At 38.1% G+C, this 21,665-nt stretch overlaps 1 protein-coding gene across 1 annotated transcript in view; it reads left to right on the top strand.

Annotated features, from left to right (window-relative positions):
* The window catches only part of skic3 (SKI3 subunit of superkiller complex), a 60,703-nt gene that overhangs the window by 26,372 nt on the left and 12,666 nt on the right, over positions 1 to 21,665 (top strand). The window contains exons 31-37 of the mRNA XM_051662729.1: positions 6,526 to 6,598; positions 8,579 to 8,632; positions 8,729 to 8,840; positions 9,115 to 9,243; positions 17,751 to 17,875; positions 18,704 to 18,868; positions 19,205 to 19,357. Coding sequence (XP_051518689.1) covers positions 6,526 to 6,598; positions 8,579 to 8,632; positions 8,729 to 8,840; positions 9,115 to 9,243; positions 17,751 to 17,875; positions 18,704 to 18,868; positions 19,205 to 19,357 — 811 coding nt within the window. The remainder of the gene's footprint in view (positions 1 to 6,525; positions 6,599 to 8,578; positions 8,633 to 8,728; positions 8,841 to 9,114; positions 9,244 to 17,750; positions 17,876 to 18,703; positions 18,869 to 19,204; positions 19,358 to 21,665) is intronic.

The following is a 21,665-nucleotide window of genomic DNA, read 5'->3' as shown; positions in this document are numbered from 1 at the left end:
CCTAGCTGAAACCTTTGAAAAGGACTCCTCTATTGAGAACTGCATCCCTGCCTTTTAAACAATTCAGGCACTGGAAGAAAAGAAAGATGTTAACTTTTCATCTAATAATATAGAACCTCACAGCCAACCTTTCAATATGGAAGAGCTATTGCGGGCCATAAGCAGATCACATGATACTGCAATGGACCCGACAATATTCATTATAAATTAAAAAAAATTTTTGCCTCACACTATCCTGTCCTAACTTTTACAAATATTTAACTCCATCTGGATGTCAGGGGATGTTCCATATTTTTGGAAAGTAGCGGAAATTATTCCTATTCCAAAGGCAGGAAAGGATCATAATGAAGCTTCCAACTACCGACCTAAAGCCCTGATGAATTGTTTATGTAAAACCATGGAGAGAATTTGTAAATGAAGACCTCGTATGGATGCTGGAGTCTCAACATCTTATAAGTAATGCTCAAGGTGGATTTAAAAAAGGAAGAAGCACTATAGATCACCTCATCAGCCTTAAGTTATGTATGTGATGCTTTTATCAGAAAAGAACATGCTGTTGGTGTCTTTTTTGACTTGGAAGTATGGTATTTTAAAGGATTTACATCAGCTTGGTTTTAGAGGACATCTACCCATTTTTATTGCAAACTTTATATCAAATATACATTTTAAAATCAGGGTAGGTACTACCCTATCAAACCCACACAGACAAGAGTTAGGAGTTCCTCAAGGAAGCATCTTATCAGTGACCCTTTTTAGTATAAAAATAAACAGCGTTGCAAAAGTCATCGGATCAAACATTCATTGCAGCCTTTATGTATATGACATTTGTATTTGCTACAGAGGCAAATTTATGAACGGTACTGAACGGAAAATCCAGCTGACAGTTAATAGGGTCCAGGCCTGGTCTGTGTCCAACAGGTTTAAGTTCTCAAAGAGTAAAACAGTCTGGATGCATTTTTGCCAGTTACACTCTCTCCATCATGACCCAGAGCCATTGATATTAAAATTGTATTGATTAAAAAAAAAAAAAACAGGATTGAAGAAACAGAACATACACACACAGAATCAAATTATATGTCCCTCCCCCTGAACATCCCCCCATCCCCCCTCACACTACAAACATCTAGTGGTCCACCACAAAATTAAAGTATACACACATGTGAATTAAAAACAGAAAAGAGGAAACACTTAAGAATATATATAAAAATAAATAAATACAATCATACGTTTAAAACTACAAACCTCCCTCCACTGCCCCTCCCCGAGAACCTTCTAAAAAGGCTAAATAGTTGCCCCGTTTGTTTTATTAAATAACTCCATATTACCTAGCCTTCTATATGACATTCTTTCAAATGACGCTACCCTGTCCATCTCTGTATGCAATTCCTGAAACGAGGGCACTCCAACCAGCTTCTATCCCCTAAGAACAATTTGTCTGCCGATCATAACACTGGCCAGGACCCAATTCTTTATGTATTTATCCCCCATATTAATGACCACCCCATGGCCTAAAATACAGAGTCTGGGGCAAAATTAAATCGGAGTGCCCAATACCTCACACATAATACTCTGAACCCTCAACCAAAATTCTTGGATCTTAACACACCACCAAAAAGCATGGGCTGTGTCCCCATCTTCTAATTGGCATCGCCAGCAGGTGGGTGTGTCTTTAAGACCAAGAGGGGGTCCAATAGAATGTAAAATCTTAAATTGCATAAGGCGCACCCTTGCGTCTCCTAGATGTTCTAGACGTTTTTTAGAATCCTAGCCCACACTCCCTCCTCCAATACCAAGTTTAAATCTTTCTCCCATAATCTCTTGAGAGAAGTTGAAGCAGTAATACACTGATGCCTCATGACAGTAATCACCACTCCCAGAGTGTCTGCCGCTTTAGGGGGGTGTATGCTTCTCCCAAAAATAGTACAGAGCAGGTGGCGCAGCTGTAAATACCTAAAAAATTGAGACCTGGAATCCCAAAATGTTGAACCATTTTTTCAAAGGATCTCAACTTTCACCGAGTGTATTAACCTCCCTCACAATCCACTCTGTCCAGCAGAAAGGGGACTTATTAATACATAATTTTGGGTTCAGCCATATGCTCGAAGCAACATTTAAATAAATGTCTGAATTAAACACTCTGGACACTTTTGTCTATACCGCGTGCAAATGCGAGATAACGGGGTGTAACTTAACTTCTCCAGTTTGTTTGATAGAAAGGCTTTGTAATGGCAAAATAGGGGCAAGAACTTCCTGTTCAGTACAAAACCAAGGAGGGGCTCTCTCAGGTGGAAGCGACCAATGGGCCAAATGTCTAAGACCGAATGCATACTAATAAAACAAAATCTTGGGTAGGCCTAGCCCACATTGTCAATCGGCCTATGTAACTTATTAAAGTGTAATCTGGGACACTTACCATTCCAAACGAAGGACTTTGCTATGCTATCAAATTCCTTGAAATAAGAGAGGGGGACATCTATAGGGAGAGATTGTAGCAGGTAGTTGAATTTTGGAATACAATTCATTTTAATAACATTAACCTTCCCAATCATCGATAAATGTAATGAAGCCCACCTACTCGCATCACTCGAAAACCTTTTTATTAAAGGGTCAAAATTAACAAAATTAATTTAAACTAAATCACACAAATTTGCTGGGAATAAAATACCCAAATACTTAATGCCCTGTTTGGGCCACTGGAAGGCGCCCGGCTGAAAAGCTGTTACAGGCCAGTACGCTGTCAGAGCCAAAGTTTCGGATTTAGACCAATTAACTCTGTATCCTGAGAACTTAGAAAAGGAATGAATAATTCTGTGGAGGCAAGGTATAGATCTAGTAGGGTCAGAGATGAATAATAAAATATCATCTGCGTAAAGCAAAAGCTTATGCGCCACACCTCCCGCCACCACCCCTGGAAAATCATCCTCCTTTCTTATTGCGGCTACTAATGGTTCCAGGGCAAGACAGAACAATAATGGGGAAAGAGGGCAACCCTGCCGGGTGCCCCTATCCAGGGTAAAATAATCTGAAATTAATGCATACGATTAATCCACGTCCGATCCTCGCATGGCGTCACGTGACTCCATGACCCAGAGCTATATATGGATGACAATCCTATCAAAGTTGTCAAGGAGACCAAATTCCTTGGAATAACCTTTGAAATATAAATGGTCTTTTATTCGTCACATAAAGATTTTAAAAGATAAATGTTTAAAGCAATGGTTATTTTAAAGGTTTTAGCAAAGACTAAGTGGGAAGCAGAAAGATCAGTTATCCTAAACCTTTACAGAACGCCGATCAGATCACGCTTGGACTATGGAAGCGTAGTGTATGGCTCAGCCAGGAAATCGTATATCCGACTTTTGGACACAGTTCACCATCAAGGCATATGTCTGGCACTGGGGGCCTTCAGAACATCACCAATTCAAAGTTTATATGTAGAGACTAATAAACTTTCTCTAGAGAACAGATGTCTCAATTTAGCCCTGCAATACTCAACAAAAGTAAAGACCAACAAAGAAAATCCAGCATATCATGCAATCTTCTCACCCCAAAATTAATATCTGTATGAGAGAAAACCGAGGCATATCCAAACTCCTGGCCTACGGATTAAATCCCATCTAGAAAACATAAAAGTTGACTTAAGCATACTGGATCAAACATACTTTTGCAGTATTCCACTCTGGAATCTAAAAAAACCCAAAAATAATTCTGGAAACCCTGAAAATCTGAAACCCATCCGAATGAATACCTTCAACAGCTCCTGGATAGTAAAGAGATGTTTCCATCACACACACCTGTATATACAGATGGATCAAAGTCTGGAGATCTTGTGTCAGTTGTATATGTGATCTGTCACCAAAAAAGCAGAATAAAGATCCCCAATCAGAGCTCAACTTTTACAGCAGAGGCCAACGCTATTGTTTTGGCACTGGATCACATCAAGACCACACAACAGAGAAATTTCTCAATAATCAGAATCATGTCTTCAAGCGCTTGCATCACTCAAAAATGACTACCCAGCCCTTGTAAAGATTCTAACCAAATTGTCAGCTCTGGAGGCACAGAATTTTAATATTTACTTTTGCTGGGTTCCTGGCCGTTGTGGAATCCTTGGAAATGAACAAACAGACTCTGCTGCTAAAGAAGCACTTTCTACAGATCTTAAAAATGCTCCATACCACCATTAGATCTGAAACCTACCATAATCTCTTACATCAACAACTAATGTCAAACAGAATGAGATCAATGCATTACAAACAAATTGCATGAAATCAACCCTGTTGTGGCAAAATACATACACTACTGGTCAAAAGTTTTGAAACAATCATTTTTATTAAAAAAAAATTTTCTTCACATTTTAGAATAATAGTAAAGTCATCAAAACTATGGAATAACATAAATGGAACTATGGGAATTATGTTGTGACTAAACAAAATCCAAAATAAATCAAAACTGTGTTATATTTTAGCATCTTCAAAGTAGTCACCCTTTGCCTAGAATTTGCAGACATGTTCTCGTGTCAAGTATTTCAAAAGTTTTGACTGGTAGTGTATCTTTAATTTCAGTAATCACTGGGATCGGATCATTTACACCTGTTGCTGAATGGGACATTCCAGACTCACACAAGTTTTTAATATCAGATGAAGATCCACCATTATGCAACGCATGTCAGAATCCACTATCTTTGAAACATATTTTATTGGATTGTGCTGGTTTTATTTCTTTTAGGAATTTATTTTACTCCGCAAACACTTTTGAAGAGATTTTTAACTAAGTCAACCCTGAGTCAGTTTTAGAGTCATATCAAAAATATATTTAAAAACTTTATATAGGATTTTAATTACTCTACCTTTTAACACATTTTTTACTTGTTTTTCGGCATGAAAATAGCCATGGAAGCTGGCATGGTGTAAAATCACTAACTAACTTATAATCAACAATCTCAAATCAATAGTTTTATTTACACTGAGCACTTATAAGGTCTTCTGGTTTTCTGCTGTTGTAGCCCATCTGCCTCAAGGTTTGATGTGTTGTGCATTCTGATATGATATTCTGCTCACTACAATTGTATTGAGTTATCTGAGTTACCTTTCTGTCAGCTTGAACCAGTCTGGCCATTCTCCATTGACCTCTCTCATCAAAAAGGCGTTTCCGTCCGCAGAACTGCCACTCACTGGATGTTTTTTGTTTTTGACACCATTCTGAGTAAACTCTAGAGACCGTTGTGCGTGAAAATCCCAGGAGATCAGCAGTTACAGACATACTCAAACCCGCCCGTCTGGCACCTACATTCATACCACGGTTGAAATCACCGAGATCACATAGTTTTCCCATTCTGATGGTTGATGTGAACATTAACTGAAGCTCCTGACCCGTATCTGCCTGATATTATGCATTGCACTGCTGCCACATGATTGGCTGATTAGATAATGGCATGAATAATTAGGTGTACAGGTGTTCCTAATAAAGTTCTCTGACTGTATTTGCATAGTTTTTTTTATTCAATTATGTCATTCGCAATGCTTCATGGGCTTGAAGTTAGTGCATTCGTGAAAGACGTTAAGTACACAATCTTGTACCTTTGTCTTTTTGTCAGATTTCAAATACTGTTTTTGCTTCAAATCAAAGTATGTAGTGTTGTGATTCACCTCGGAGCTGGTTGGTTTGGTTCATGGCTTTTATTAAGGATTTTAAGAAAAGCCTATGGAAAAAAATGAATGGGAAAAATACATCCGGAACCCAGACGGCTGAAAAAGTGGGCGGGCACTGCTGCACTCTATTTCTGTTGCGTCATGTTGGGTAGCCCTGCCCACTATAAAATCTCATTGGCTCAAAATCCTGTGATTTTGTTGTTTAATGCAGCAATTTTTTTAAAGCAGAATTCCCACATGGAAATAGGGAATTTTAAAGTTGTGATTTCCAGCACTGAAAAAGTAGTGGAAATGTTTGTAGTGAATATAAAGTTATACAAGGCTCATTAGACATTAGAAAATGATAAGTCTTGGCGAGTGTTCCCCCTGTTTAGATCGGGAAATGAACTTGGGTTAGGATGTAATAAAAATGGACACGAGTTTTTGGGAGACTGCTGTAAAAACGTATTAATTTAATTTAAATGCACAATCCAGAAATAATACTATCCACACAGTAAAGATAGGTCGTCACTATTAAGAACATGTTATATTACATTTTTATTCATTGTCATTTTCGCATAATGTGGAAAAACTAGCATGACAGTTGTAAAAAGCAGCACTTAAAGTAAGCACATGTTGAGGGGAAAAACCATCCAAAACTCTTTAAAAACTGCAAACGTTGCTCGGTACATTTTGTGTTTAGCCGATCAGATGTCTGCTTTTAAATCTCATTATCCTCAGGTCTGAAACATTGGTCATTTGGTTAATTAACTAAAAGGTCAAATGAGGCACCAGAACAGACAGGGCTTTTTCTTTTGTCTTATTTATTTCTTTTATATTTTTTAAAATTTGACAAATATCTTTATTTTTTTGTGCTTGACTGCTTCATTGATAGGAACCCGGGAAATCCATCTCTCTGGGCTTTACTCTCCAGACTGGTTCCTCAGTACTGCCCCAACAAAGCTGATGTGAGTATTCCGAGATATTTTAGAAGAATTAAGATGCTTAAAGGGTTACTTCACCCAAAAATGAAAATTCTCTCATCATATACCCACCCTTATGCCATCCCAGATTGCAGAACACAAACAAAGATTGTTAGAAGAATATCTCAGCTGTGTAGGTCCATACAATGCAAGTGAATGGTGATCAGTACTTTAAAGCTCCAAAAAGCACAGACAGTCATAGTAAAAGTAATCCATACAACTCCAGTGGTTTAATGTATACCTTCTGAAGCGATGCAATCACTTTGGGTGACAAATAGATCAATATTTCATTATTGTTTTTACTATAAATCTCCACTTTATAGTGGAGATTTATAGTATAAAAGGACTTTTGATCTTTAAGGAAAAGAGCTTCATAAAGATTCTTTTAAATGTGAAATGTTTCTTTAAAAGTGCAGTATGTAAGATTCAGAAAGCCTTGTTATTAATGACACCTGTGGCTGTTAAGTGAACTGCAGCCAGCTACCTGTTGCTCGTGCTCGCGCACACACTCCATAGGGACACAAGCATCGATCAAAACAATGACGTAACGTACAAAGAGGCTGAACATGATTCACCGACATCATGCTGACAGATGAGGTAGCATAATTAAAATTACATAGTTATGATTGTTTTACTACAAACTTTGGGACTGTATATTATATTTGACTCTCCAGTGCTGGAACAGGGCTAAAACAATGTGTGGATATAGGTCTGACTATGCGAGTCTGTAGTTTGAAGTTATCACTTTTCTTTGCATGATACATTGACTGCATTTATACGATAGCCAATGTCGGCGTTGGCGAGCTAGCCAGCTTTATCAATAGCTGTTAGCTAAATTTGGTGGATGATGACAGTAGCTGTTTATAAAATAGACTGTACATTATAAATATGTTGACAATTCAGATTCCATCACAACTGTCATTTTGATATATCGATGCGCTATTGTTTTATAATAATAGATTGTATATCTTTTCTGTATAACCAAGTTACGTTACACTAATGAATGGGTCTTTTTGCATTATCTTGAACATTGTCTAGCATTCATTTCATGTATTATTGTAGTTTACCTTGCTGAATAATTACAGGTTAACATTGACATTAACGTGACTTTTAGTATAAAGAGAAGATCGTTGAAATTACTTGAAAGTTACAAAGCAAGGTAGCTTGCAATTCGTTAGCAGGCAAGATCAAGTTAGCTAAAATTACACAGATCAATCTTTAGGGCACTATATTTCACATGCTTTGCGCTTATGTAAGCTTACCTGTCCAATAAGAAGAACGCCAATTCAGGGTCGGTTTTGATCCCTAAAACTGAACGAAGGTCCCTCCAGGAATCAAATGCCCTCCCGATGTTCACTCTAGTTTTCGACCACGATCACGTTCCCGCTTAGCCAGACAGGATTCAGTAGATAAATGTTTTTTCTTTTTTTTTTTTGGCTTACTCTGAGTTTGTGTAAGTCGATGTTGTGCTGGGAGCCGGACGTTTGCTGGATTCCATCTCTAAGATAACGTTACCTAGTCTTGCAGACTGTCTGTTGACAATGTTAAATAAGGAAGCACTGAGACAAGGCTCTCGGGAGCGTGCATAATCGTCAAATACTTTGGATTTTCCTGGCAAAAGTGACCCACTCCCTTCGCATGAAAATCAGTCTACAGGCATTAATAGACAACCTAGGAAGTCCGGGAAGGGCTCATTTTTTAAGTTGCGTTATAAGCCGTTCACACATTGGCAAAAAAAATTTTTTACATATTGCACCTTTAACCTGCTAAATTTATATCTGAAATTGCATAGTAATTAGACTGTGAAATTGAATTTTTTCAAATTCACCTTTGTCATTTATTAGTGGTGATACAATTGAAATGAAAAGGTTGATGCACATTCTGTTTAGGTTTATTTCCACATTGGCTCCTGAAAGGATGTGTGAAGTATGCTGGTGTTCATGATTGTTTTCATATCTTCATCAGGGAGGCAGTGTGGCTGGCAGTGTGGCATGTCACGCCAGCTTGACACTTGGAAAGGTATCTTAATGTTTTTAACCTTCTTGAATAAAGTGTTTAAAAAACAAATGGCAAGATCGTTCCCTATTAAAGTGTTCACCTCTTTTCTGTCTGTAGAGGGCGTTGCTGTACAGTGGAGTGAATCAGTTGGCCTCAGGCCGTCACTCTGGTGAGGACAGAAGACAGAACGCTTTGAAAACTATTCAGAGAGCCGTACTGCTGTGTCCAGGTAAACTGAGTACCACCACACTTCAGTTTTCCTTGAGGTTCTGTTACTCCAGTAAGAATGAGTGTTTTGTGGTGGTAGCATAATAGTGTCGTATCTTAGCTGTAAACATGAAAAGAAAAAAAAACATGTCCCTAGTAGTATTGACCCAGGTATTAGGAATTGAAATCTGTCTGATGAAATATGTATGAGGTTTGGTTTGTGGTATGGGTAGCTTTATGGTGATTGATATGTGTTTAAATGTGTCTTCTTTCTGTCTTTTGTTTGACAAACACAGATGATCCAGCTGGGTGGGCGGGGCTAATTGCTGCCTGTCACACAGAGAACACTGCATGCCTTCTTTCAGGCTCTGCCCCTCTCAGAGAGAATCTGGAGATGGGGCTCATGACCCTGGTGTCTGAAAAAGGTCAGCTGTGTTCATGGGACCTTGTAATGATTTACAATTAATTTTTTAGACCATACCAATCCAAATGCAAAAAGAGGAAAACAGTTTGAAACTTTCATTTTTAATTTGTTTCTGGTTATTTTAAGAATGGATAATTTATATTTTCTCTCATTTTCTTAAATTTTACTTTTTGTAAATTGTGACTTTAGAAATGATTTTTGGAATGATTGACTCTTTACCAATTTTCTATTTTTCCTTTTTTTGTGTGTGTGTCTTTCAATTTGCGCTGTGGGCTATACCATTAGCATGGGGGTGTGGGTTAGGGAATGGACTGCTTATTACTGCATGGACGTTTAGGAGTTTAAAAGGCTAGTAGGGGTCGCAACCTAATTAGGGGCCAAGCACTGAAAATGCGTAGGCACCTATTGTAATCGTTAGTGTTCTTTTTATTCTTCTTCTTCTTCTGCCATTGAGTCTATGGCAGCCCATAAAACCATATGTGGGAAAGTTGTGGAATTTGGCACAGAGATAGAGGACAGTCTGAACATTAACTGGAGCAAATCTGGAGTCTCTAACTCAAACCCTCTTGTGCCACCAACTGCCCAAATTTTCACACATGTTTATGCTAATAACTTTTGAACCGTAAGTGCTAGAATCAAAATTCCTTGGCTTGAGAATAATCTATGTTGTCATTTTCAGTCCGCCATTTTTCAGTCCACAAAATTTTTCCGCCATTTAGAATTTTTCAAAAAAATCTACTTTTTCAAACTCCTCCTAGACCGTTTGTCCAATTTGCACAAAAATTTAATCAGATCATTTTCAGATCAGGAATTAAAGTTGATTAGTCAAATGGTTCTCGAATAACGCGTGAACAAATTAGACGTAGAGCACGCCAAATTGGACACGAGGCAACACAATCTCTGCAACGCTTTAGCCTATTCACACCAAACTTGGTATGTGTTATGACAACCATGACCAAAGGGTACCTGCACAGTTTCTACACAGCGCCACCTAGTGGTCACGAGATATGAAAAATGCATATTTTTGCATATAACTTCTGAACAGTTTCACCTAAAATCACAAATCTGGTCATTAGATTCTGTGCAGGATGCCGAGTCGAGTGATACCAAATTTTCCTATGTTGGCCATTTTGAGCGTCGCCCATTTGGAATTTTGTTGTAAAATGCTTTATTTTTCAAACTCATTGACATATCGTTACGGAACTTGTTATGTGTCATTGGCACAATGCCCTGAAGTTACTCCTTCTGGTCAAAAGTTATACCAAATTTTCATAAAATTCTAATAACTTTTGATTACTTTGTGCTGTTGTCATGAGACCAGTCTTGGTAGATTCCATGGGTCATGCCAAGAATGTGGATACCAATTATGCCATGATCGATCAAACTTCCTGTCCGCCATTTTGAAATCCTTTAAAAACCTACTATTTCGAACTCTAGAGCGTTTGTCAGATTTTAACCAAAATCGAATCAGACCACCTTCAGACCATGCCGACAAAAAGTTAAGGATTTCGTGTTGATAGACCAAACTGTTTTCATTTAACACAACAATGAATTTGATGACACGGTGCCAGAAGGGTTTTCAGGCTCTATCTCGGCAACACTTTGGCCTATTGACATGAAACTTCATATGTGTCATCATGACCGTACCTTGACCACACCATATCAATTTAGTGACAGCGCCACTTGTTGGTCAAAAGTAATAAGCTTTTTTGTTCCATTGCAATTGATAATAGTCATGGTTTTTCAACCATTTTGCCTAAAGTCATGACCAGATTGCTTTAATTACTTATTTTTTGTCATTGTTGTGCTTGCCCCCTTAATTGCTGCTTGCAGCTATATTTAGGGCCCAAGTACCACACCAGAGGTGCTAAAGCCCTATTGTTTTTGGAATGTTTTTTCACAAATATTATTATTATTATTATTTTTATTTTTAATGCATTCACCCATTTATAAGGCATTCATCATGCTTGAAAACTCAAGAAACTTGGTACACACATCAGAAAATAAAAAATGATTGTAGTGTTTAGGCTTGGGTGTGGTCGAGGAGCTCTACAGCACCTCCAAACGCAGGTAATGGTTGGGATGAAGTTGCTCAGATGTGCACAAGATTTGGTATGGTTACTGCTCTCATCATGTTAGACAAAGTTCACTTGGTTGTATTTGACTCCGCCCAACAGGAAGTCAGCCATGTTGGATGGAATGTGGGATTTTCAAATTTTCCCATGGTGTTTTGAGGGGCTTACAATGGCTGAAAACTTATGAAAGTTTACACATACATTTGTCTTAGGACATCTTTTGATTTGATATTGCAATTCAGCATAGACATGCCTCATCGATTCCACAGTGCCCCCTAGTTCATAAATGCATATTTCATTTTTCAAAACTCTTGAAACTTGAAACACGTCAAAGTTTGGCAAGATTTTAGAATTCTTTTGTCATTAGTCTTGGGTGTGGCCAGTGGACTCCATAGCGCCCCCTAACATTTCAAATGAGTTTATTGCTGTGGTTGCTGCAGATTTTGTCTGATATTCACAAGTTTTGGTGAGGACATTGTTCTCACCATGACAGACATATTTCCCATTGGCTTGTATTAGTTCTGCCCAACAGGAAGTCGGCCATTTTTGTTTGTTTGAAAAATGCATGCTCTGGAATTTGAAATACTCCTCCTAGGGATTTCATGTTACAGGTATCAAATGTGGGCGACATCATGCCAAGACATTGACGATGCTGAATTGCGAAAGGATTTTTAATATATCGAACGTGTTGCCATGGCAACGTGATAAAATAATGTCAAAAAATTAGAATAAGGAAACGTCTCGTAACTTCTGCGTGCATTGTGTGATTTACATCAAAATTGAGCCAAATGTTTGTTCTTGCAGGCTGATCACATTGATGTGGCTATTGTGGGTCATGGTCATAGCGCCACCAGCTGGCAGAAGTGTGTCACTTTGAAATATCCCTCTTATTTTGTTTTTACCTGAATTGCTTAAAAGAAAAAAAAAAAAAAAAAAATATATATATATATATATATATATATATATATATATATATATATATATATATATATATATATATATATATATATAGTCTTATCGTGTATTCTATATATACTTTATTTTCTATTAATTTTTTTATTTATTTATTACATTTTTTATTATTTTTAACTATTATCTTTGTCTTGTTGCTGTTTTGTATTGTTGTGCACTGGAATCTCCTGTCACCAAGACAAATTCCTTGTATGTGTAAGCATACTTGGCAATAAAGCTGATTCTGATTCTATATGTCTAACCAGTTCTGAGTGGCAATTACAAGAAATGTCCAATAGAGGTCAGCCAAGCTCCATTGTTGAATGATTCCCAAACACTTTCAGATGTCTAGAAAAATAACCTCTTTTGTCAGCTACTCGCACATGTGCAGTCTGTTATGTATGTCTATGTATGCGTAACTACGTTCTTCAGTTAATTATGTTTATCAAAAGAACGACAGATGAAGTTAAAGATCCGTTTAAGATGGCTTGCAAAATAACAACGTCTGTATCTTAGAAATAACAGCTTGTATTCGGGAGCAATGATGTCACTCTCCACCCCATGTGGTCCAAATCGCTCAGAACCGGTGTCGTTCATTTGTGCTGATTTGTGCTGTTAAAAGAAACATCATAACACATTCATTTCTTTGTATTTAACAAGATAGCTTTTGGGGTCCATGTACTTTTGCCTCCATTCCTTTTTCTTTTTTACCCAAAAATGAAAAACTAAAATTTTTTTTCTTTATTGGTTTTAACACTGTTTAATAAAATAAGCAGATACAAACTCATTTCCTGTTGACCATTTCATTTTATATTTAAAAAGGAATAAAGTGATTGGGGGGAAAGGCTTAAAAAAATGTCCTTCAGTGTTTCAAAATTAGTTTACGCCGGGGCCTGGGTAGCTCAGTGGTAAAATACGCTGGCTACCACCCCTGGAGTTCACTAGTTCGAATCCCAGGGCATGCTGAGTGACTCCAGCCAGGTCTCCTAAGCAATCAAATTGGCCTGGTTGCTAGGGAGGGTAGAGTCACATGGGGTAACCTCCTCGTGGTCGCTATAATGTGGTTTGTTCTTGGTGGGGCGCATGGTGAATTGAGCGTGGTTGCCGCGGTGGATGGCGTGAAGCCTCTACACGAACTATGTCTCCGTGGCAACGCGCTCAACAAGCCACGTGATAAGATGCGTAGGTTGACTGTCTCAGACGCGGAGGCAACTGGGAATCGTCCTCCGCCACCCGGACTGAGGCGAATCACTATGCGACCACGAGTACTTGGAGCGCATTGGGAATTGGGCATTCCAAATTGGGAGAAAAAGGGGAGAAATCCCAAAAAAAACAAAAACAAAAAAAAAAAATTAGTTTACGCCTTGAATATTTAATATGCACTTGTGAGCGACACTGAAACGCGCCTTTCATCTGATTGGTCAACTTGCTCCGTCATCTGTAACCTACTGCCTTAATCCCATCAGCTAGAATTAGAGTTGGGATCGCTCTGCAAATTTGTCTCAATTTTCATTAAATATTGTCCCAAACCACTACTAACTGTAAACTATGAATGCCATATGTATTAGAATATTGCTGCTGTGCACATCAAGGTGTTGTTGCGAGGTGTTGCCTCTAATGGACGACGTGTGAGAGATCGCAAGCCACATCAGTTGGACATATGCTGACTGGGAGTTGGTCTATTATATATTATTTTTTATTTTTAATAACATTGTATGATTTTGTACACCCTGAACATTCATTAGGAAAATTGAAAAATATTTGTTGGTGTTATGTGGTGAAATATTATAAAGTTCAAACTGTGGCATTGTGTTGATACATTCTTGGATGTTGTTTTTGCAGTAAATTGCTTTATCAGCAAAATCTTGAATGATCAACCCACTTAAAGTCTTGACTCGACTTAAAGCAACATATGCCTGTCCAGCTGCAAAAATATTTTTTAGTGATATGACTGCTTCATTGACAGTTAATCCTTGCACTTTGTGTACAGTGCAAGCACTTGCCAACTTTAATGGGAACTGCTTATGCAGCCCACCCTTGCTTTTAACTCGCTCTTCCTCTAAAGTAATTTGAGTGGAATTCATGATGTTTCTATGTGGTGGTGTACGCTTTCTAGTGGTATTCCCAATTTTATCATCATCAAACTGACCAAATACTACATTCACATTTGTGTTGTTTGTATTAAGGGCCATGTCTGTTACAGTACCACAGACACCATTTACAAGCCCATCAGCGACGTCAATATTCTTAATTAACATGACTCGTGCACCTTTACCTAATAGAAACGTTTCCGGTAAACAGGAATTAAATACTTCAGGAAAAGTGTCCCTTTTTAAGTTGCATTTGTCCAGTTTGTTGATTTTTTTCTCAAAATCCTGAGCCTCTACACAAATGTGGTCTGGGCAGTTTGCAATTATCTGTTTGATGTTATGCTCGTCCACTTGCGTATTTGTTGGGAAAATGCATAAAGTGGAAGAGGTTTGCCCAGTTTCCCTACTTTTGAGCATATTTAAGTCATTAAGTGATAGTGGGGAACTCTTGCTACGTGTACGCAATCTATTCAATATTTCTGCAAAAGCTGAGTCTTTTTGTCTAACAATGATTGTTAATTCTGACAGTGCAAATGTGTTGTTCCACAAATCCAATGGAGCATTTTGCAAATACAGTGGTTTTCCTCTCACAGGTGGCAATTGGAAAAAAATCTCCCACAGCAATTATACTAACTTTACCAATTGGAGAGTAGTCACCTGTCTGCTTTATTTGTCGAAGCCTACCATGGACATAGGCTAGTAGGCTGTGGTTTACCATAGAAATTTCATCTATAGTCAGTATATGCAAGTCACTAAATACCACACGCATTGTATTTATTTTTCTTCTTCTAAAGGTAAGGCAATTTTACATCTGTCCCGATTTAAAATGTACTATGGATGATCTTGGCACCCAAGTTGAAATCAGCAATTCCAGTAGGTGCTGTCAATAGAACAGAAACTTTGTCTGGTGCAGTTGCAATTTGGGATAATAATCTGGTCGCTTCATAATGAATAGCTCTGATTAAATATGACTTTCCTGTTCCTGCACCTCCGTAAAAAATACATGGAAAGGCTCTGGCTTTTTACCTCTAACTTTCTCTAAGCACCACTGTCTTACTTGATAGAAAATATATTTTTGTTTGGAGTTCTGAGGTGACCCCTCGTTATTATTATTAATAATTAGAATAATAATAATAATTTTTAATGTATTAAGGCCTTTATACGGAGCGTATACTTGCAATTTACCAGGTCCAATTCTGCCGCATGATGGCTGGCTGAGTGAAGAACTCAGAATTCCAAAATTATTTAAAAAGTAAATTCCTTTTAAAGGCATTTAAATACATTAGAATAGATCCACACCAATACATTGATGTTGCCTTATTTTTTGGAATGATAGCGCAAAATTCAGGGCTCTTTTTTTTTTTAATCCCCTTTTCTCCCCAATTTGGAATGCCCAATTCCCACTACTTTGAACGTCCTCATGGTGGCATGGTTACTCACCTCAATCTGGGTGGCGGAGGACAAGTTTCAGTTGCCTCCACTTCTGAGACAGTCAGTCTGCGCATCTTGTCACGTGGCTCATTGTGCATGACACCGCGGAGACTCACAGCATGTGGAAGCTCATGCTACTCTCCGTGATCCACACACAACTTACCACGCGCCCCATTGAGAGCGAGAACCGCTAATCGCGACCACAAGGAGGTTACCCCATGTGACTCTACCCTCCCTAGCAACCGGGCCAATTTGGTTGCTTAGGAGACCTGGCTGGAGTCACTCAGCACACCCTGGATTCGAACTCGCGACTCCAGGGGTGGTAGTCAGCGTCAATACTCGCTGAGCTACCCAGGCAAACAGGACATATATTTATGCAACAGCGCTCTTTACTCATCTCACTCGTATAATAAAAACAGATTATATACAGTACTCCTCAAAATGCATCAACACCATGGAAAGAACATAATGAAACAGTTATGCCAAATTAGGTAAATAAATGCTTTAACAGCGTTCAATATATTAATCTCTAGCATTGACAGCTGGGTAGGGTAGGAGACTGGTATAAATATTTGTAAAACTAGAACAGCACCGCCTACTGTACAGGGGTGAAAATGTTTTTCATTTAAATTTTTTACGGACTCTTGTGTGTATAGTCTCGCAAAATCATCACAAATTTGGTGTGAACAGGCCTTTAGTGTGGGCCAAACATTTGTCTCTCGGCCCGTGGGCCACCTATTGTGGAACCCTGCCCTAACCTAACCCTTTCCCTAATCCTAACTGTGAGTTGAAATGATGGCCCCTTTTTGAAGTTGGCTTAACCCCTTTTTGGAGTGACCCTGCACCCTTCTGGAGTAACTCCACCCTATTTAGGATATTAAGCCCCTATTTGGAGATCTGTGGCCTGCAGCTATACCTCTTTGGATTTTTCATCGTGCGCAGGAGCACCCTGTTTTTTTAATGCCACGTCATGTTGAAAAGAACTTACATTTTTAAAAGCAAGTCTAGAGACACCAATGTTCTGTTAAGAATGCGTTCAGTCTGAATGGCCCAATAATCTAGCCAATGTGTGCACAACCTCCTGTGATTAGCCTAACTTTAAGTAATGCCGCTATAATGTATGATATGTTATATGTGCAGGCCCGGTGTTTTTTTATGGCATGTCATGTTAAAAAGAACTTAAACTTTTTAAAACGCATCTAGAGACACCAGTGTTCTATTCTAGCTCAAGAACGCATTTGGTCTTAATGACCCCATAGTTTACTGTTGCCTACTTATGCACAACCCTCTGTAGTTAGCCTAACTTTAAGGAACACTGCTATCATGAATGGTATGTTATTTGTGCAGTATAGAGATAATTTAGGCCTATATCATTTTTTCTGGCTTTAATATAATGACCTGGACTTCACAATACTACAATGAAAGGGGCTACAATTAAAGATTTTGAAAAATAAATTCATGGACGACTAAGTGTGACTGCAGTAAAACTGATAAGTTCTATTTATAAATTCGGTCATGAAAACATTAGATTTGAAGTCAACAGTATAAAGTATTGCTATATAAAAGACTTAAAGTTACCATATTATTGTTCAGGAAAATATTGTAATGCATGGTATGAATTGGCACTTGGTATCCCCCAAATCCACCCTCATGTGTCTTACGCTCTGTTTTCGGGAGTGCTTTAAAACCTTTTTCTAATCCCTACTAGCATCCTTTACTATGGGAATGTTTAAGTAGGGAAACACAATAGACTAGATACATATTTTTTTGTCTGTGAAAATGATGGAAAGCATTTTGAAGTATTCGCCAGTGTTTTAAAAAATCTGTAAATGATGGAATATTTCCTGTTAACGCAAATTCTGAATGTACAAGCAAGTATGTACATTTTTGTTTAACCAAACAGGTGTATATGAATTTGTTTGTTGCGTGTATCGATTGTTCTGTGTACTGTGTGTTCTCAGTGAAGAGCCTGCAGGGAAAAGATGGGCTCTTGGCTCAGGCTCTGGAGGGCTGGGTGCTGCAGCAGGCAGTGACTGGACTCAAACAGAGCTGCCAATATGACCAGGCGGAGACCCTCTGCTCTACGGTACACACACACACACACACACATGCGCGCACACACTCACTTTTTTGGTCACTCTCATCCCTATTGATGCTTCTCTGCTCAGCTGAGTGAATCAGATGCAAGTGCTGAAACAGGAGGGTTAACCTTATAATAATCGTTTAAGGCTTCAGAGCAGAACTGTGTGTCCTATCCATCCCATCCATTCCCATCCATCCATCCATCCATCCACCCACCCACACTTGACTCCAGTCATATCAATGGTCTAGAAAAAGCTGTTTTATCGTACTAGTACCCATGATGAACACCATGTTGAGATCACATGACCAACTGTATTTTCCAGAGAGCATCACAGTGTTATGTTGCATCCAGCATTAATATAACATAATGTTTGATCCTGAGCTGGTGGGCAGCAGAGTTGTTTGGAAAGACAAATTAGAGCCAGTGAAACATTAACATGTAATCACTAAGTGCAACTTTAACAGTATGGGATACTACCAGGGAAACTAATGGAAATTTCTAAAGTGAATGTACTTTTTTCTGGTTACAGTCTGCTCTAAAATATTTAATTGGCTAGATATTGCTCTTGTGTATTGTAAATCTGGCTAGCAAGCCACAGTGACATTCAATTTGTGTGCAAATTGTTCTTTTGAGTCATTTTATTTGAATGAACTGGTCAAACCTGCTCTCAAAGCAGTCTAAATTATTCTTTAGTGGATCAGTCTGAATCAAAATTATTAGATAGACTGGAAAATAACTGGAAAGTTTATGGAAAAGACATAGAAATGCATTGGTCCAAATGTGTGGGTACCCTGAGCTATTTTTACATTCCCTTCTCTCTCTGTCTCTCAGGTTCTGAGTGTATCTCCAGAGCATGCTGTGGTGCTCCTGATGTTGAGGCAGGTTCAGTGTGAGCGCCTCCTGCTGTCTGAAGCGGGTAACTGTGTTCCTCCTACCTTGCTGGATCAGCTTAATGCTGCTGTCTTGGCCAACCACACATCTGTGTCCGCCTGGCATGTATGTACCCGTCTCACTAAGAAACAGTTTTGCTTGATGTCAGCTTGGTTTTATACTAAAGTTTTTGTCAGCTTGGTTTTATACTTTTTTAGAAATATTGCTTGTGTCAGCACATAAATCTTTCCTTTTAGATGTTGCCATTGTGGAAGTACAAATATTTCCCTGGGGACAGAACTGAATCTCACAAGCAGTTTGTTTCAAACACCTCATTAAATCATGCAGAAAGTTTAAATTTTCAAAGAAACTGAAAAGTGTTTTATACTGTGTAGACCTATAGAAAGGAGGTTTAACAAGTTGCTAAACTATTTCTCACCATCTGTCTCTTCTCTTTCTCAGTGGCTGGCAGAGGTTTACCGCTCTCAGGGCCTGCTGTCTCAAGCCTCTGTGGCATATAGACAGAGTCTTCAGCTGACCTCCCAACTGGGTGACAACAGTGGGAAGATGAGCAGTCTGCTCCGGCTAGCCCTGCTTGCGGTGACCCCATGTATGGTGTGTACCAGTTTAATCTTATACAAAGGTGTTATAATACCTGGAAAGAGATATCTGTTAGCATTCCCATTAATCTCAATGGAAGTTGCTCAGCTGATGCAGGAATGCTGTCCTAACCCACTTTTGGACAAAGAGGAACTGTTTACCCAAGGCACAATACAGGATTCTGAACTGATGAGCTTACTGTGTAATATTCAACGGTACTTATAAATGACTTACTGGCTAAACAGACAGCTATAAAGAAATATTCAAACAAACATGCACTGCAGTATGGGAGACAGTCAGGGACAAAGCTGATGAACAAGAGGGGGGAGTCCTATTACATTGCTGTTGACAATCTAGCAGTGGAAAGGCAAACATAAGGTTATTAGAATCAGAATTTATCAGATCACCCACTACAGGTTTGGGCCAACATATTCAATTGATGGCAAATATTTAGCTAATACTGAAAAAGTCAAACCTCTCAATTAGCTCGGAACCTAATTTTGTCAATCGTAATTGAGGTCAATGTGAAAAAGCACCATTTGTATGTACAGTACTGTGCAAAATTTTTAGGCACTTGTGAAAAATATTGCATAGTGATATTGCATAATGACATAAATAGTTTTTCTTGGTTGTTGGCAGATAGGATGTACCAAGCTTCTTGGAGAATTCGCCAGAGTTCTTTTATCTGTTTCGGCTGTCTCAATTGCTTCTGTCTCTTTATGTAATCTCAGACTGACTCGATGTTCAGTGGGGGGCTCTGTGGGGGCCATGACATCTGTTGCAGGGCTCCCTGTTCTTCTATTCTAATCTTTTCTATTTGCAAAAGTAATGTTTAGGAGTCCAACATTTATATTTCCTATTGACACACTAAAGCTGAAGATATAAATAACAATCTTAACACAAATGCTTTTGTGAAACATCTTATGTGCTTAAGACTTTTGCACAGTACTGTATTTTAACCCTTAAATGCATGGGTGTTTCGCCAAACGTTATTACATACCTCGGGTCTTTAGCGAGACGACATGTATATCTATCACAAATAGATCTTCAAAATGCCCAGATAGTGAAAATCATTCAAAACATTTTAAGACTATAAGAAAATAATAAGATAAAATATATTATGTTACATGTTGATGTTTTATTTTTCATATATCAAAGAGATGATGCAACAAATTACTTTCACGTTCCACCTTGAGTGACAAATAGCATGTATAATATATATGTGTACACGCATATGGGATACAGATAATTCACCATCGTTGTGCAGTAAAACATTTTTGTTTTGTTTTTTTGTTGCAATTTTGGCATTTTTTTTGTTATTACACTATTCCTAAGAGAAAGGTGGACAAATATATATCCATATACAATAGATTAGTTAAAAAGGGTGGAATGAGGTCGTGGGTCACTAAAGACCTGAGTTATGCAGTAAAGAATGGTATGGTATGCATTATGCATAAATTAATCTGCTCATTTTTTACATTGCTTGGCAAACATGGCAGAAGAATCATTTATTCCAAGAATTGATAGTAATGAATTAACTGTTTTTTAAACATTGGTTTCTTTTATAATATTGATGTTGCTGCCGTTTCAAAGCAATATAACACTCAAATGTGTTTTGAATTTACCACACCCCTTACCTAGTCACAGCCTCTCATGGCTTACTGTTTTATTTAATAATATGTAATATTTATTTCATTTTACATTTATAACGTTTTTCAAAGGAGAATTTAGTGAAATTGTTTTTTTTTTTTTTTTTTTTTTTTTTTAACATTTAAAAATGATTTGGTTGCAAGTGTTTGCATGACTGGTAATTAGAGGATATTATTTTTGGCTAAACCCTCTTGCAGCACCTTTAGGCATTTATCTTGCCCAATTTTCGTATTTCTCTCTCTCCTTTCTCTGTCTCTTCCTCTCTCACTTTCCTTTTGCCTAGCTTTGTCTTTCCTCCCCTGTCAGCTGACTGCCTTCATTTTAGCTGACTCCAGCTATGCCTGTTAAATTGAATTAGACACTTTTGTGGCTCGCCTCTCATTACTTTTAATTAAAGTGTGTCGGCCTTTAGCGTATCCCAGCTCCAGTCATATATTAGTCTGAACTCGGTCGGCTAACACTCATCTAAAATTCACAAGTCCTTGATTTACAACACTTGTGTGATGCTTTTTTTTTTTACTTCTAAACCTCGATCTAAAATGCATTGTGTCCAGTGGTGTTTTTGTAAAGAATAACTGTTTGTCTTAGAGTGTTGATAAGTTTATTGACCAAAACATATTATAAGGCTATTTGCAGTAAATATTAAAGGGATAGTTCAGCCAAAATGAAAATT

Source organism: Myxocyprinus asiaticus, chromosome 3, assembly GCF_019703515.2.
Source record: "Myxocyprinus asiaticus isolate MX2 ecotype Aquarium Trade chromosome 3, UBuf_Myxa_2, whole genome shotgun sequence".
NCBI lineage: Eukaryota > Metazoa > Chordata > Actinopteri > Cypriniformes > Catostomidae > Myxocyprinus > Myxocyprinus asiaticus.
This window is presented reverse-complemented; position numbering and strand designations above follow the sequence as displayed.